Genomic DNA, 14897 nt, shown 5'->3' on the forward strand with positions numbered 1-14897 from the left:
TACTTCGTCTGGTATGAGCTTATGGTGGTTAGTATATGTAAACATTTTCAGATTTATTATTATCCTGAAATCACCATTTGTGACCCCAATGACCAGGAAAAGTTACACAGTCTTAAAGGTTGAACAGTTCGTCTTATTCCACATCTATGTTCTTTATCAGCTTCATCCAGGTCTCGATTTGATTGAAGGTATGTGATGTTAAACTGTCAGAATAAAATCAATTTTAAATCCATGGCTGCACCACTCTATGAAATAAAAAATATTCTCAGTGTCTTGTCTTATTTGCTAAAATTTCATCCTGATTTACTTTGTATGAACTGGTAACTAACTTTTCCAGGGAGTACCCCACCTCTCACCCTAAGTCAGCTCCAACCCCACTGTGACCCTGATGAGGATAAGCAGTTAGATCATGAATAGATATTTGGTATGTTTGGAAACTCTAGGATCTCTCCTAGAATTTATAAGTGCTGTGTTCAAATGAAGTCCATTTGAACTGTGTTTGTCTTCACAGCGTGACTTTGTATTGATAAGGAGCTGATGGAATTCAGGGCAGCCTCAGCAACGCTGCATTTTAACCTTTGGAAACGTTAAAGTTTGAAACAGTAAATGATTTAATATAAGCGTTTGTCATACTGCAGGTCGAGAGGGCAAATGTTCTGATGAATTCACTCACAATCAAGGCACACTGCTTCATTAAAGCCTTTAAAAAGCCATTAAAGCAGTGTCTGCCTGCCTGTGCATCAGTGGCATCTGCTTTGTTTTCCAGCACTGTCAAATCACAGTCGTGCTTTCTCCTTTTTTTTAAATGAGTTGAAGGAACATCAGAGCTTTCTGTTATTTTTTTCAGCTCAACACAATGATAAACCTTAAATATTACTAAGATGGGGTTGTGTTTTGTGTCTGGGGTACTTGTAGTATAACTGTTGCTCACTTGAGTCTGTTAATTCTCTTTATTCTACATTAAAGCAGCCTGATGTTGCCAGTTTAAGGCAAAGTTTTCTGGTTGATCTGGTTATGTAATACCAGATCTGGTATCTGTAATCCTGACAGCACAATGGGGATTTAATTTGTACAAATTAGCTTCACTTGATCTGCTCAGAGAGTGCATGAAAGGTGGGTGGGCTGTATGATGTGTCCACTGAAGGTATTTTCTCCCACCGACTGAAGCTGAGGAGTGAATGCGTGAAAACGGGGGATAACTGAGGAGAGGACGATACCACCCACCCCCTCCCCACATGCTCACATGACAGCGATTAGAGCAGAGGAGGAGTGTGGTGGGACAGAGGGAGAGATGGGAACTACAATGAATGACATTTTCCTGGTTTCGCCGCACAGCTCACTTCCAACAACTTGCCTTTGATTGCTGGCTGAGAATCGTCCACTTTTCTGGGGTAATTAAGTTTTTAGACTAAAAACAAAACAGCTCAGATTGTTTGTGTTTGTTGCATTTTGTCTTAAATTTTGCAGATACTTTGTTACATGAACATGCTGGCTTTATCCTACACTATAGTCAGTAATAGATGAAGTTGTTAGATTGGGCAAATCACTGTATATAAATACTTTTTTTGCAAGTAAAAATCATGCATTCAAATTTTTACTTAAGTAAAAGTTCTTGGCATTTTATGCAACTTTATACATTTACTCCATTTCAGAGGGGAAGATTAGACTTTTTACTTGACTACATTTATCTGTCAGTTGTAGTTTGCACATTAATATTTTACACATTCATCTAAAAAAAAAGTAGAATTTTATAGATGAAACTTCCCAGCAGCATTAGTGCATTAGCTAAGACAATTGCATGTGTGAACGGTGAGGGTTGAAGCAGTTAACGTCTTGATTGTGAGTGTAACAGATGCAGCTGCAACATCTAGTGTTGCACAGATGTCTGCACAGAGCGGGTGTGGATAGAAAAATCACAAGTCTGCCAATGTGCCCAATTTGTAATGAATAACTTTGAAAAAAATGGCCAAAGACTTTGAACCTCTGAAACTTTTGATAACAAGAATGAATGTCATTAAACGCATACTAACTGCAGCAAGGTGTGAGGCTTTGCGTTACTTAAATCTAAAATCACACAACCAAACATAACAATGATAAACTAAAATCATATTTATTATTATTATTATATTTCATGACATATCCAAAAGTTGTGACCACATGTTTGACTAACTCACAGGGATCAAGAGTGTGTTTGAATGTGTGAAGTACTCTGTGAGTTTTCTCAGTTGCAGGTATGAGGGTGCTACACTGGTGCATGCTGGGAGTGACCATCCTGTTGCTGGTGTGCGAGGTCACCATCAGTCAGCTATGCAAGTCACTCATCATCCTGGTGGATGGTTTCCACACGATCTTCATCATGATGCGCATGGCTCTTACTCCTCCTCAAACTTCAAGCTTGATAAAGCCTCCTCTCTCCTCTTTGGACTCCCCTGCGTCTCCTCCACATCCCTCCTCCTCCTCAGCAGGACTGTTCGTAAACCTGCCTGCAGAGTCCTCCATCAAACCTACACTTTGCACCCAGACCACCAGCGATGGATCAACCCTCCCAGATCAGGCTTCCACTCCTCAGCCTCAGATCTCTCCTCCCGTTCAGGACTGTGGTCTGTCCTACCCCAGCTGCAGGGTTCAGACTGTAGGGGCTTTCATTTCTGCTCTCCTCCTGGCCTCACTGTGTCTCTCTTACATAATGGAAATCATCAGCTTTTCCCTGGAGCCACAACCAGTGCAGCACCCCCTGCTGCTTGTAGTGGTCAGCATTGTCAGTCTGATTCATAAGATGCTTGTGCTGTGGATGAACTGGGATCAGCAGCAGGCCCTGCAGATCGAATCTCACCTTGAAGTGAACCACAAAGGTACTGTACAGAAAAATAAACAGGAAAACAATTTGTGGTATCATTTTCTAATACATATTTTAATAAAACTAGTTAATACATCACTTTACATAAAGAAGAACATTTGGGTTGCCAGGTTGTGGCTGGTGTTTATCCTCCTCCAGCAGGACACAGCTGTACAGTTCATCATAGAGACTCAAAAGGACTACAGCAGGACTAATTAATAACTAATTAATATTTACAACAGAACATTTCTTATAGGTTTTTAAAAAATAAATGATGGACTTAAAGATACAAAAGCAGAATTAAGTCTGTAACCCACAAAATAAACCATAAAATCACAAGAAAAAGAAAACAAATGCATTTAAAGATGTGACTTTGAGGAGCAACAACACCTTTAGTTTTTAGTTCTGACCTTAAAACAGCCAGAAATTCCTGCTCTTTAAGGATCTAAGACAGCTGAAGATCTGAAAATCTAAGCTAACCTGTCTGGTATCCAGAGCACATAAAAAACCTTTTGTTAAAATGTCATTGTGGGAAACTGATACCATTCAGGGCTTTTCTTCTTCAGACACACACAAGTGGTGTGCACGGAACAAAATTTTAATGTATCATCCAAGAAAGAGACGTGTGCATAATGGTGCATGTGCAAATATTTCATGGTGTTAACTACTTAGGAGTAAAGTTCAAACTTATTTTCTTACCTCCAAACAGCTGCTTGTCAGACTGTCAGTTAAGGAAAGTTACAAGAAAAGTTCTTGGAAGCAATTGCACTATTGAAAGAGTGTGAGGTTGAGGTGGTTTCAGATGCATGCAGAGCCCCTAATGCATCCCAAACAAGAGAGTCAGTGGAGGTGACATGATGAGCTTTCAAACTACTGAACAAACCGTAAACTACTATTTAATTCAGGGCTCTCAACAGACTTAACCAGATCAGTTTGTATTTGTATTAGCTTAGCATAGCAAAAAAAAATGGAAACTGCTGCTCCCTCTCTGTGGCCCCCCAACAAATATTTGTGACATCAAGTTAGCGTGAAGGCACGTACTCATACCGGTGTTATGTAATAATAATATTTCACTACAGAAGAATTAGTGTGACGATATTGCTCTGACAGATTTCACTTTGAAGTCTCTGCCAAGTGTATATTCAGCTGTAAGGAACATCGTGTTTGTTTTTCATCCCTTTATTTGACTCCCACAGTCTTGGCTGAAGGGGAAACTAAAGGCCATGCTGATCCAGGCCGAGTCCTGTGTGACGTTAGTCAATCTGGTGTGGATGACTCCCTGCACAATGGGGTGTTTGTCCTCTGTAACCCGGGAACCTCCAGCATCCCTGACACTGACTCTCAAAACCCAGAACCACAGGCAGAGGTCTACCTGCATGCAGCAGTAACACAGGACAGTAGGGACTGTGGATTAACGAGCGCTGCTGCAGATCTGAGTCATTCAGGAGATAATGCAGAGATTTCCAAAGATAATGCCTTCAAGGGACATCTTGGTAAGAGATTTTAGCTCCTTTCTTACTTTAAAAAAGAGCCACATGAAATGTTTTATTACACAATTAATTCACATTCATGCAAACAGCATGATGTTTTAAGGAAATGTGATGTTTTTTTCTGTTTTCTCTGTGAAACAATCATGTTTTACTGTGTTCTCCCCCTTCAGGCAGTCAAAAGTCATCACATCACACTGAGAGGCCTGTGCCGAGCAGGTGCTTCGTCCTGGTCATCCAGGGTCTTTGTACCTCCGTCCTGGCGGTAATCAACAGCCTGGTGATGCTGCTGATCAGCCCACACTGCCTGCACAGCACCGAACCCTGCAGCCTCCTGGTTTACCTGGATCCTGCTCTCTCTCTGCTGGCTGTTATTACACTGATTGCCACAGCTCTGCCACAGGTCAGAGTTCAACCTACTTATTATGAGGATTTAAAAAAAAAGACATTCATGTATGTTGCTACTTTTGCTGTAGTTTCTGTTGTCTCACCAGTAAATCTCTTCAGGTGCACAAGTACGGACTGCTGCTGCTGCAGTCCACACCTCCACACATTTGTGTGTCTGATCTTGGACGCAGGATTGCAAGCATCCCTGGGGTGCAGGCTGTGCACAACCTTCACGTCTGGCAGTTAACTGAATCATTCACGGTGGCCTCTGTCCATGTACACTGCCACGCTGGCTTTCCAGCACACAGGTGAAGTGGAAAAAGTTTGTACTATTTTTTATATCATGGCCACTAAGAACGCTCAGTTCTGACCAGCTGCAACACAAAGATAACTTTTAATAACTGGATAGTTCAACTAGACAACTATCATCCATCCATCTGTTATGATGGTGGAGGTGTTAAATAATCGGACATTTTTTAGATTGGTTATTATAAATATGCTTTTGTCAAGATTAAAATGATATATTTATTCATGCATAATCATTTGTGTCCAGGTGTGCTGATCTAATGTCAGGGGTAACTAAGGTGTTGAAGAGTGTAGGAGTGACCTGCTGCACCGTTCAGCCAGAGTTTGCTTCCTGCTGCTCTGCATCCTCAGCTGGCAGTGATGGAGGAGATGCCTCCCCGCTCGTCCACAGAGAGGACCCATCCCTGCCTCCTCCACTGGCCTGTAACCTCGCCTGTGGAAAAGCCTGTGCTGGGAGCATGTGCTGCTCTCCTTTAGAAGAGAGCAGGAGTGTGCTGGCACCACCAGGTGGAGAAACAAAGGAAGAGCCTCAGACACTGGTCATCGAGAACACCTTCCTCTGACTGTCAGATTGAACCAAAAAATTGCACTGACAGATAAATGAATGATCTGATATGATTGTAGAGATGTAAAGATGATGGATGTCTGCACATTATATGTAAATGTTCTTTTAGTTTTCATACATTTAAACATTTTTTCTTATGTTGTCTCACTTCTTATTATCACCATGTTTGTATTGAAATAAAACAAATAATAATATTAAAGTGTCTCTTTTCACTTTAACATAATATAAAATGTATTGAGAACAAATCCATATAGATAATGTATTTGATAGTATATTATGAGTACCTTTTATATACCAAATGAAACATACTTTTGAGTAAGTACTTGTATTTTGCGCTACTTTATACATTTACATTTTTCTAACAGATTATAGATGCTAAATCCTTTACAGTTTAGGATTTTACATATAAAACATGATATATAATTATACATTGTTACAGATTAAAGTATAAAGGATTTGACCAACTACAACATTAAAATACCACTTATATATGAATACATCAATACTCATTCAATAATAAGTAACTTATATATGAATACATCAATACTCATTCAATAATAAGTAAAATGTTAAATGCAGGAATCTTACTTGTGATGGAGTAATTTTATACAATAATATATTATGGATTGTTACTTATACATAAGTAAATAACTAGAATACTTTCACCAATGTATCTGTCAAACATATGTAGTAACTAAACATATTTTGGGATAAAGTAGTAAATTGAATAGAATTGAAATAAGAAGACAAGACAGGAAAAAGTACAAGATGTTTGGTAGTCCAAAGTAATCAATTACAGGAGCCCATCTGTTTAAAAATATGTCTGTCTTTACATTTTTCTTCCAAGTACAGATCATTAACCTCTGTTGACATATATTGTATATAGCTAGACTAGATATCTAGATATCTAGTGGTTGGCAGTGAATTGAACCAAGACAAGGATATGCAATTAAATATTTCTCTTTTCCATTGCTCCATTGGGGATCCCTCCTATAATGTAATACATTGGGTCAAGTGGTAAATCAGTATTCAAAATGGCAAGTATTACTGTATGAATGCCTCTCCAGTTTAACTCCCAAACAATAGGTGTGATTTGTTTTTGCTTCTGTCATATATTACAAAATACAAAGTTTTTTAAATACCTCATTCTTAATTTCGAGTTGATTTCTTTCCACAGTGGGCTGTTAGTTACTCTATGTCCCCTTTCACACACTTTTTTTTATTTTTATGGTCAGACATGTGATCTGTCAATGCAGGAAAAGCACAAGTGTAACTAAAACCAGTAATGACATAGCTAAACTGAATGCAGCCATTATTAATATGATAATAATAATAATAAAATGTCTTCTCTGCTGTGATTTCAACACCGATTTCTACTTTTATTTAATTATAATCCTGAAAATATCTTTTACCTGTGATGACACGACGTATCAGCCAATCACAATGCTCTGCTTTGCATAACACCAGACCAGACTACGTTTCCCCTTTAATGTGTTTATTTGACATGAATATGCTACAGGGTACCTAGTACGTTATTTTACTGCATGTATAGAAGCTATTTCTGATAAAAGCCAAATATCGATGGTGAAACCATGACAAAGACAAGTCTAGCTTGGACTGGGGTATATAAACATCTCGCCGCCATGTGTCAAAGTGCCCGGATGAGCCTCGGTGGTCCGGGGTGCAGGCTTCAAACCTGTAGCTGCTTAGCGGCAGAGTGGTTCAATTCCACCTTTCGGGCGACCTGTCGTCACCTTTATGCCCAAATAAGGGTCTTCCTAACGGTTTAAAATATCAAACGTTAGACAAGTTTATCGATAACTTAAATGGAAATATGAACGAAAACTATTGTTACATTTCAGTCACGGGTGAATTGTATCGATCTAAATTAAATCTGACACATTTTATACACATTACACCGAAAAAGTGGTGATTTATTTACGCTCTTTTTTTTTTTTTTTACAACCGTTAAAACTGCTACGTCACGAACCTACTTCCTGTTTACCTTTGTCATTTTTTTCTACGCAGTACGTGATTGTAGTTTGTGTACAGGACTACTAAATGCCATATATGGTTAGTAACTATGGTGACACCATGACAACGGAGGGTCTCCTAGGGGATGAGGTATATATACATCACAACGACAACGTTCTAGTGCCCGGATGAGCCTCGGTGGTCCGGGGTGCAGGCTTCAAACCTGTAGCTGCTTAGCGGCAGAGTGGTTCAATTCCACCTTTCGGGCGACACGAGGTCCGGACTAATTAGTCATTTAATCTTATGTTTGATGCTTCACCGATATGTAGGAAGACTATATGATATGAAAAATGTTATTACATTTCAATCATAGCCGAGCTAAATCACTTTAAGTTAAATATAAACACATTATATACATGTTACACCACCAACCAATCACGAATTTACTTCCAGAGAAATAGAAGCAATACGTGTAAAATATATAGTGTGATAAAATAAGAATGAAAATATAAAATTAAAAATAAAATCTTACTCATCTTTTTTATTAGTGTACAGTTTAATAGGCTGTAAGTACAACTCACTTATTTTTGTTGGCACAATACAAGACTAAAATAATAATAATATTGATGATGTTTTTTTGTCTCTCATTCTTTCTGTTGTAACTTTAAAAAACAAAACAAATTAACATAAGTTGGTACAGCAGCTTACAATACACACTGGGGAAATATACAAAAGAAGTATACAAAAAACTCTATATTCTATAAGTTAAAAACATAAAATAAAAGTTATATACACTATATGTTAAAAAAAAGAACATGTACACAATGAAGTAAAATCAACCATTAAAGAGTGTAACTTTAATAAACTCTGAAACTTGCCACAGACTTTTTGTGTAATAACAACACCAAAATAAACAGTGCACAGTTTCAGGATGTCAATGTCAAAATGATCAAAATATTCTACAGGATATACTTTATGTATAACCTTAAACTACACCCATTTTATCTTATTGGTGATGAAATATTTATTCATGGAGCAACCTTCTGCCACTTACAAATTACTCCAGTAGATGGTGACATGAGGGAGAGAGACACTATTTTGCTAAAATATGTCACGTGTTATCACTTTTAGATGTCACAAAACAAAATTAACATAAGTTGGTACAGCAGCTCACAATACACACTGGGGATAAGAGGAAATATACAAAAAAGTATACAAAAAAAATCTATATTCTATAAGTTAAAAACATAAAATAAAAGTTATATACACTATATGTTAAAAAAAAAGAACATGTACATACAATAAAGTAAAATCAGCCATTAAGGAGTGTAACTTTGATTTGAGAGACACTATTTTGCTAAAACATGTCACGTGTTATTACTTTTAGATGTCACAAAACAAATTTCACTTGCAAACGACAATAAATCTCTGCACTTTTACCTCCACTACGTTTATCTGACAGCTAACATCACTGTGCATTATTTACACATCTAATAATGTAAATAAATATTCAATCTATTATCTGTCTACATCCGCTTCCGCGGGAAACACACTTTGATTGACAGCTGATGAAAGCCAATCACGTTCCTCGTTGCTGTAGGCGGGCCGATCAACGCGGTAGTCAGGCTGCGTCAAGCGGAAGGTGCGTGATGTCCTTGCCTGCTTGATTTTGGGGCTAACGTGGATTAAAAAACTCACCCCGTGTTTGGTGGAGGTCACTGTTTTCATATTGCATGGTAAGACAGACCTGTGAACGTATTCTCAGCGCTGTGTCAGATCTGTTTAGTAAAATAAACCGACATGTAGCTGTGTTAGCGACCTGCTAACGAGCTAACGTTAGTAGTAGTATCTGCACATATTTATGAATGAACATCAGATCAGGAGCCGAAATATTAAATAATTATTGAGTTAAAGAGAGAAAACTGAAGACATATAACATTTGTAAAGCTGTGGCCACAATTATGACTTGATAAATGAGACATTTGTAAAGCTGTGGCCACAATTATGACTTGATAAATGAGTAAAAACAGCTTATTGTTTAAATTAAAATGATTTTTTTTTGTGTGTTTTTATGTCAGCTACAACTTTCTATTGTATTAAAAATGCATACTAAGTCCAGACACCCTTTCCTTTTCTGTCTTCCAGGTTTGACTTCCACTACAGTCCATCATGCCTCTTCATAAATACCCCCCCAAAATCTGGGATGCCCTGAAACTGAAGCAGGGCATCTACGCTCGCCTCCCTAAACACTACCTCAAGTCCCTCGAGCAGAAAGAGCCCACCCCGGTCCACTGGAGGCCTCTGGGAGTCAAGTACCGAGCCAACCCGCAGACGGGCCACAAGGAACGGGTGCAGGATGTCCCCATCCCCATCTACTACCCTCCACAATCGCAGGACGGCCTGTGGGGAGGAGAAGGCTGGATATCAGGCTTCAGATACGCCAACAATGACAAAGTGAGTCTCCAGGAAAATAGTTTTCTTTCTTTAGGGGAAGTGTGTCGACGTGACGCACTAATGCACAAATATCTTAGCTTAGGGTTTATTTTTATGTCACCATCAGCTTCCGTCTCTTAACAGTAAACGCTTCGATAAAGCAGAACTATCATAAAAATCTACTTTCGATCTTGGCGGGAATTCTAAGAAAAGGGTTATGAGTTACGTTTGCAGTCAAGTAAGCAACTTTTAACAGAGTCTTCTCTTTGTCAGTGTGAATCGCAGGTTTTTTGACCAGAGTCTTCTCTTTGTCAGTGTGAATCGCAGGTTTTTTGACCATGATTTTTGACCACAACTTTATCCTTTATATGAAAAATATATCAAAATACTATTAGATATAGGAAGTGTATATGTCCGTTAAGATAACATAATTATCTGTATGCCCCAATTTCAGTTTTCACTCTGTCCATCACACCTGGATCTGAAGATATTTATTGAAAAATAAATTCTGATATTCACACATTGATACAGTATGGCCAATAAAAACATAACTTTAAGTTTTTCCAACATGTTTTGTACTTACACTCGTCCACAGAAGTAAATGTTTTTGACACATGTGGCTCTACATATCATCATACTTACTGTCTCTTGTTTTCTGATTTGTCTTGCTCTGTAGTTGTCAACTCGTCTGAGGAAGACCTGGAAACCGCAACTGCTCAAGAGAGAGCTGTACAGCGAGATCCTCGACCACAAGTTCACCATCCCAGTCACGCCGCGCACTCTGGATCTAATCGATGCTGCCTACGGATTTGACTTTTATATTCTTAAAGTAAGAGAATGTGCGAGAACTGTGTGACAAAATCACATTTTCCATAGGTCTTTTTACATGATTGTAATCATCCAACTCTTATCAGACACAAAAGGAAGACCTGAACTCCAAGCTGGGGATGGACCTGAAGAGGGCCATGCTGCTTCGACTGGCACGCAAAAGCACAGAGCTTTACCCCAACGACCCCGTCAAGAGAGAGACGGTCTACAACAAATACAAGGTAGGTGGGAAGTCCACTGAGCGATCCTAAATGTGCTGGGAATGAAACGTTTTCTGGCCAACTAACCTGAGTGTTTACCATTTCTATTTCTGAGCAGCAGTTTGAGATCCCAGAGGAGGAGGCAGAGTGGTTGGGTCTGAATCTGGAGGAGGCCGTTGAAAAACAGAGGCAGCTGGAGCACAAAGTAAGTCCACGAACACAACAAACTGTTCTACCTCACACACAAATGGCTAGAGTCAAAGTGGTAGAGCTAATGCTCTGCAAGATCTTAAAGAAACTTCTAACTCTGACCCCAGAAAGATGATAACACCGAGTTCAGTCTGTGGTTTGTCTATCCTGACTGTTTTGTTTGTCTTCCAGGAGCCCGAGCCTCTGTTCAAGGTCTGCGTGGATGAGCTGGTGAAGGAGCTGCATGTTCAAAAACTCTCAGAGCCGGTCCTCATAGAGAAGAAGTGACCACCTGAGCTGTCAAAGCCAGACCAGAGACAGCTTCTGAAACTGAAAGAATGAGTAGGTTGAACTGTCAAGCTTCTCCAGGTGGTGGTGGTGGGAGTTTCAGAGTTTCTGAATCATTTTCACTCGGGGGAACTTCCTGCTGTTTCAGCTTGTATTTCCATTCGGGAGCGACACAAAGGTGGAAGTGACACAAATGACGAGGTCATGTTGGAGTAATGTTTATTTATTTCCTCATTTAAGTTTCATACACAAGACATTTTAGGAATTGAGGGAGAAGCCTCCATGAGTGTGAAGACTCCCCGAACAGCTGTGATAGAAAGCCCCATGTACAGGACATCTAAAAAAATAAAAGATTGCCATTTTTTCTTAAACCTTGTTTGCACCCATGTGTTCTTTGATAAGTATTTAATAACTCACTGCATGATTACTCCTGTCGTGTAAGCAAAAACAACTTACAGGAATAGTTGGCCACTTCAGAAATACAGTTATTTCCCTTCTCGCTGAGAGTTGAATGAGAAGATTGACACCACTTTCATGTTGATGTGGTAAATGTGAAGTTTGAGGTAGCAGCTAGTTAGCCTGGTTCTGGTAACAAAATCAATTTACCAGCATCTCTAAAGCTCATTAATTAACATGATTCTTTCCAATTTGTTTAAGTTTTTACGAAACATAAAGTGGTAATATATTATACCATCTAAATATGTCTAATGTTGTGGATTTGGATAAGGTAAAACTAAACTAACAAGTTTAAACATTACACACATAACCTATGAACACTTAAGCAACAATAGTAATCTCATTATTTGTGGTAATATAACTCAGACAAGAGCCATTTACTGCATAATAAATACTTTTAATCTTGATACTTTCATTTTCTGTACTTGTAGTAATTTAGAGATTTTTGAATGCAGAACTTGCGCTATTGGTACTTTTCATCAACTCTTGGTAAAGAAGCTTCTGAAGTACACATACAGCACATACAGCGTCGGCCAAATCTGTTCAGCTACAGACAGTTCACACATGAGGCAGGTTTATTCCTGATGAGATGTAATTTATTGTATTTTCTTGTTGAACCGTTTCAAGAACCAGAGCTAATTTGTTGTTAAAGTGGTACTACTCTTTGTAACATTTCACATTTAAAGCCACAATTACAGTGTTTTTGAACCATTCATTTTACCTTTGCTCACACATTTTAGCTCATAACTAATCATCATGGATCATGGATCCAAGGCTGATACTGAAACCAATTTATTACAGGAAACACAAAACTTAATTTAAATTACTTTTCTAAAGATCTTAGTTTGTTTTCACCAGAAACTTTATATTATTATTATTATTATTATTATTATTATTATTATTATTTGTTTAGTTATTTTGTTTAAAAAATAAATTGACAACAATAGATTCCTCCACGTACAACTAGAGGGAGTTTTTGTACCACCAGTGATATTTTTAGTTTGAGAACCAACGTGTCAGGAAGTGCTCTGTCTGTGTTTGCTCAATAGATGGAGCTAAAATGCTTTAAATTAGTAAAGTTAATCTTTATTACAGTGAGAGATCTCAACCTGTTTGAATTATGGAGCTTACTGTGTTTTACTAAAAATCAAATTACAACTAAAAAAAAGTATATACAAATAAGTATAGCATCAGTTAAATGTGTTATATCTCCACAAAACCTGTGAAAATATAGTTTTTTTTCCCTCAGCATTTAGTTTGTTTTTGTTTTTGTTATCATACAAGAGTGACAGCAGTAATATATCTAAGGTCCTTACATGGTGCTTGAGCTGAGGGGTGGGAAAAAAAAGTTAGAGTCTTTATTAAGTCATAACAACAGCCGTTTCTCTCCTGGTTTCGCTTTCAGCGCTTGTTTCTGATTTGTGTCAGTTGCATGTTGGTGTCGCTTTGTGGTTGCAGCATGCTATTATCGTAAGATGGGGAGTCCCTACTGGTGCGGGGACTCCCGTGGGTGTTGTAACCAGGGCAACAGAGAAAAAGAAAAATGATACCTGGCACCTGTAAACAGAGAGATCTATCCTTATATAGACACGACCACAATGTGGAATTACCCGTTTGTGTGGTGATTAACAAATCATCCATATTAACAAAAACAAACGGTGACATAATAAAGTACCAAATTTGCTGATTCTTCTCTGCTGGAGGAAAGAAACATCTGGCTGGTCCATCTTCACTCCCCTGAGCCAAATGAGGCTTACAAGTTACTGATGTGTGACCAGTCTGACCTAACTTTTTCCATTTAAAACCAGGCCACGCAGCAGTATTTCATCTGATTAGTTCATATGAAACTCCCAATCCATTACCATTTTTCCTTACCAGCTGACATCTGTAGTCATTTTTCTCTCGTCCTTGTTTATCTTTACTCGTGTAAATATTTATTATGGTTCATGCCTCCTTACTAATGCTTTTTCCACTTCACCTATGGCCAACTATTGAGATTTTTTTTCCATTACATTCAGGTGTATCAGACTTTAAAAGGAGCACAGTCAGTTGTTGTAAATTTCTAGTGTTTCCTGATTTGTTGTTTTCATGAGTTAAATCTCAACATCTATTGGATGAATCACCATTACATATAGTACAGGCATGCATGTTCCCTTCAGGGTGAATTGTAACAACTGTGGTGATACCATAACTCCTCGTATAGTTCATCAAGAGGTCAAACCTGTAGCACTGATGTCCTAGATCAACACAAGATCATTAAATATTGCACATTAAATCATCAATTATCTCATTTAAAGGTGCAGTGAATAGGATTTAGTGGCATCTAGTGGTGAAGTCCCTCCCATTTCAGGCATGACGAAAAAACTATGTTGGATATAAAACCTACAAAAAGAGGTCCTGTCTGTAGACAGTGTTTGATTTCTCACTTTGGAAAATGACCCACTCCCTCTGTGGATATAAAAGGTGACAAAACAACAGAACAATTCCTATTTTCAGGTTAATATACACTAATGAAAACATTGTTATGCTTAATGTATTCTACCAATAGATCCTTTTTAATGTTACACACTGGACCTTTAAGCCTCAAAATGTGACCAAACTGTCTAAACTCCGTAAGAAGACAAACAGAAGTTGTTCTGCTCCACATACTCGAGTCCCTCAGGACTTTGTTCTCTTTCCTCCCTAATTAAAATTTATGTGTCACTATAGACCAGCTCATCCGCATTGAGTCTTAAGCAGAGACGAAAATAATAACTTGTGCTCCTGTTATATTATAACTCCCTTTTTTACTGGATCTAAACACAGCTTTTGACCATCATGTCCTCCAAAAGCTCTCATGTGATACCAATCTTGATTTCTCTTCAAACTCAGAATCCAGTTCAAGGTTTTTGTGATCACTTGTAGAGCTCTGCATAGTCTGCACAATTTTTACAATAGAGGGTTTAATT

The 14897-nt window shown here is 38.3% G+C and overlaps 2 protein-coding genes across 5 annotated transcripts; both read left to right on the forward strand.

Annotated features, from left to right (window-relative positions):
* Positions 1-1241: 1241 nt before the first annotated feature.
* LOC109138166 (zinc transporter 1) lies at positions 1242-5738 on the forward strand. Of its 2 annotated transcripts, none has more exons than XM_027280631.1 (6): positions 1242-1391; positions 2226-2852; positions 4033-4329; positions 4497-4726; positions 4831-5018; positions 5264-5738. In XM_027280631.1, the coding sequence occupies exons 2-6, from the start codon at positions 2234-2236 to the stop codon at positions 5577-5579; spliced, it is 1650 nt and encodes a 549-aa protein (XP_027136432.1). In that variant the 5' UTR covers positions 1242-1391; positions 2226-2233; the 3' UTR covers positions 5580-5738. The 2 variants fall into 2 exon arrangements, with proteins under 2 accessions (XP_027136432.1, XP_027136433.1); XM_027280632.1 differs by having other exon boundaries at positions 2232-2852.
* Positions 5739-9134: 3396 nt separating this feature from the next.
* On the forward strand, positions 9135-11864 carry mrpl28 (mitochondrial ribosomal protein L28). Of its 3 annotated transcripts, XR_003462545.1 has the most exons (7): positions 9136-9291; positions 9701-10009; positions 10665-10817; positions 10903-11037; positions 11135-11221; positions 11398-11547; positions 11734-11864. XR_003462545.1 is itself a non-coding variant. In XM_019257671.2 (6 exons), the coding sequence occupies exons 2-6, from the start codon at positions 9725-9727 to the stop codon at positions 11491-11493; spliced, it is 756 nt and encodes a 251-aa protein (XP_019113216.1). In that variant the 5' UTR covers positions 9135-9291; positions 9679-9724; the 3' UTR covers positions 11494-11864. The 3 variants fall into 3 exon arrangements, 2 of the variants coding, with proteins under 2 accessions (XP_019113216.1, XP_010750026.2); XM_019257671.2 differs by having other exon boundaries at positions 9135-9291; positions 9679-10009; positions 11398-11864; XM_010751724.3 differs by having other exon boundaries at positions 11398-11864.
* Positions 11865-14897: the final 3033 nt, after the last annotated feature.

Source organism: Larimichthys crocea, chromosome VII, assembly GCF_000972845.2.
Source record: "Larimichthys crocea isolate SSNF chromosome VII, L_crocea_2.0, whole genome shotgun sequence".
Taxonomy (NCBI): domain Eukaryota; kingdom Metazoa; phylum Chordata; class Actinopteri; family Sciaenidae; genus Larimichthys; species Larimichthys crocea.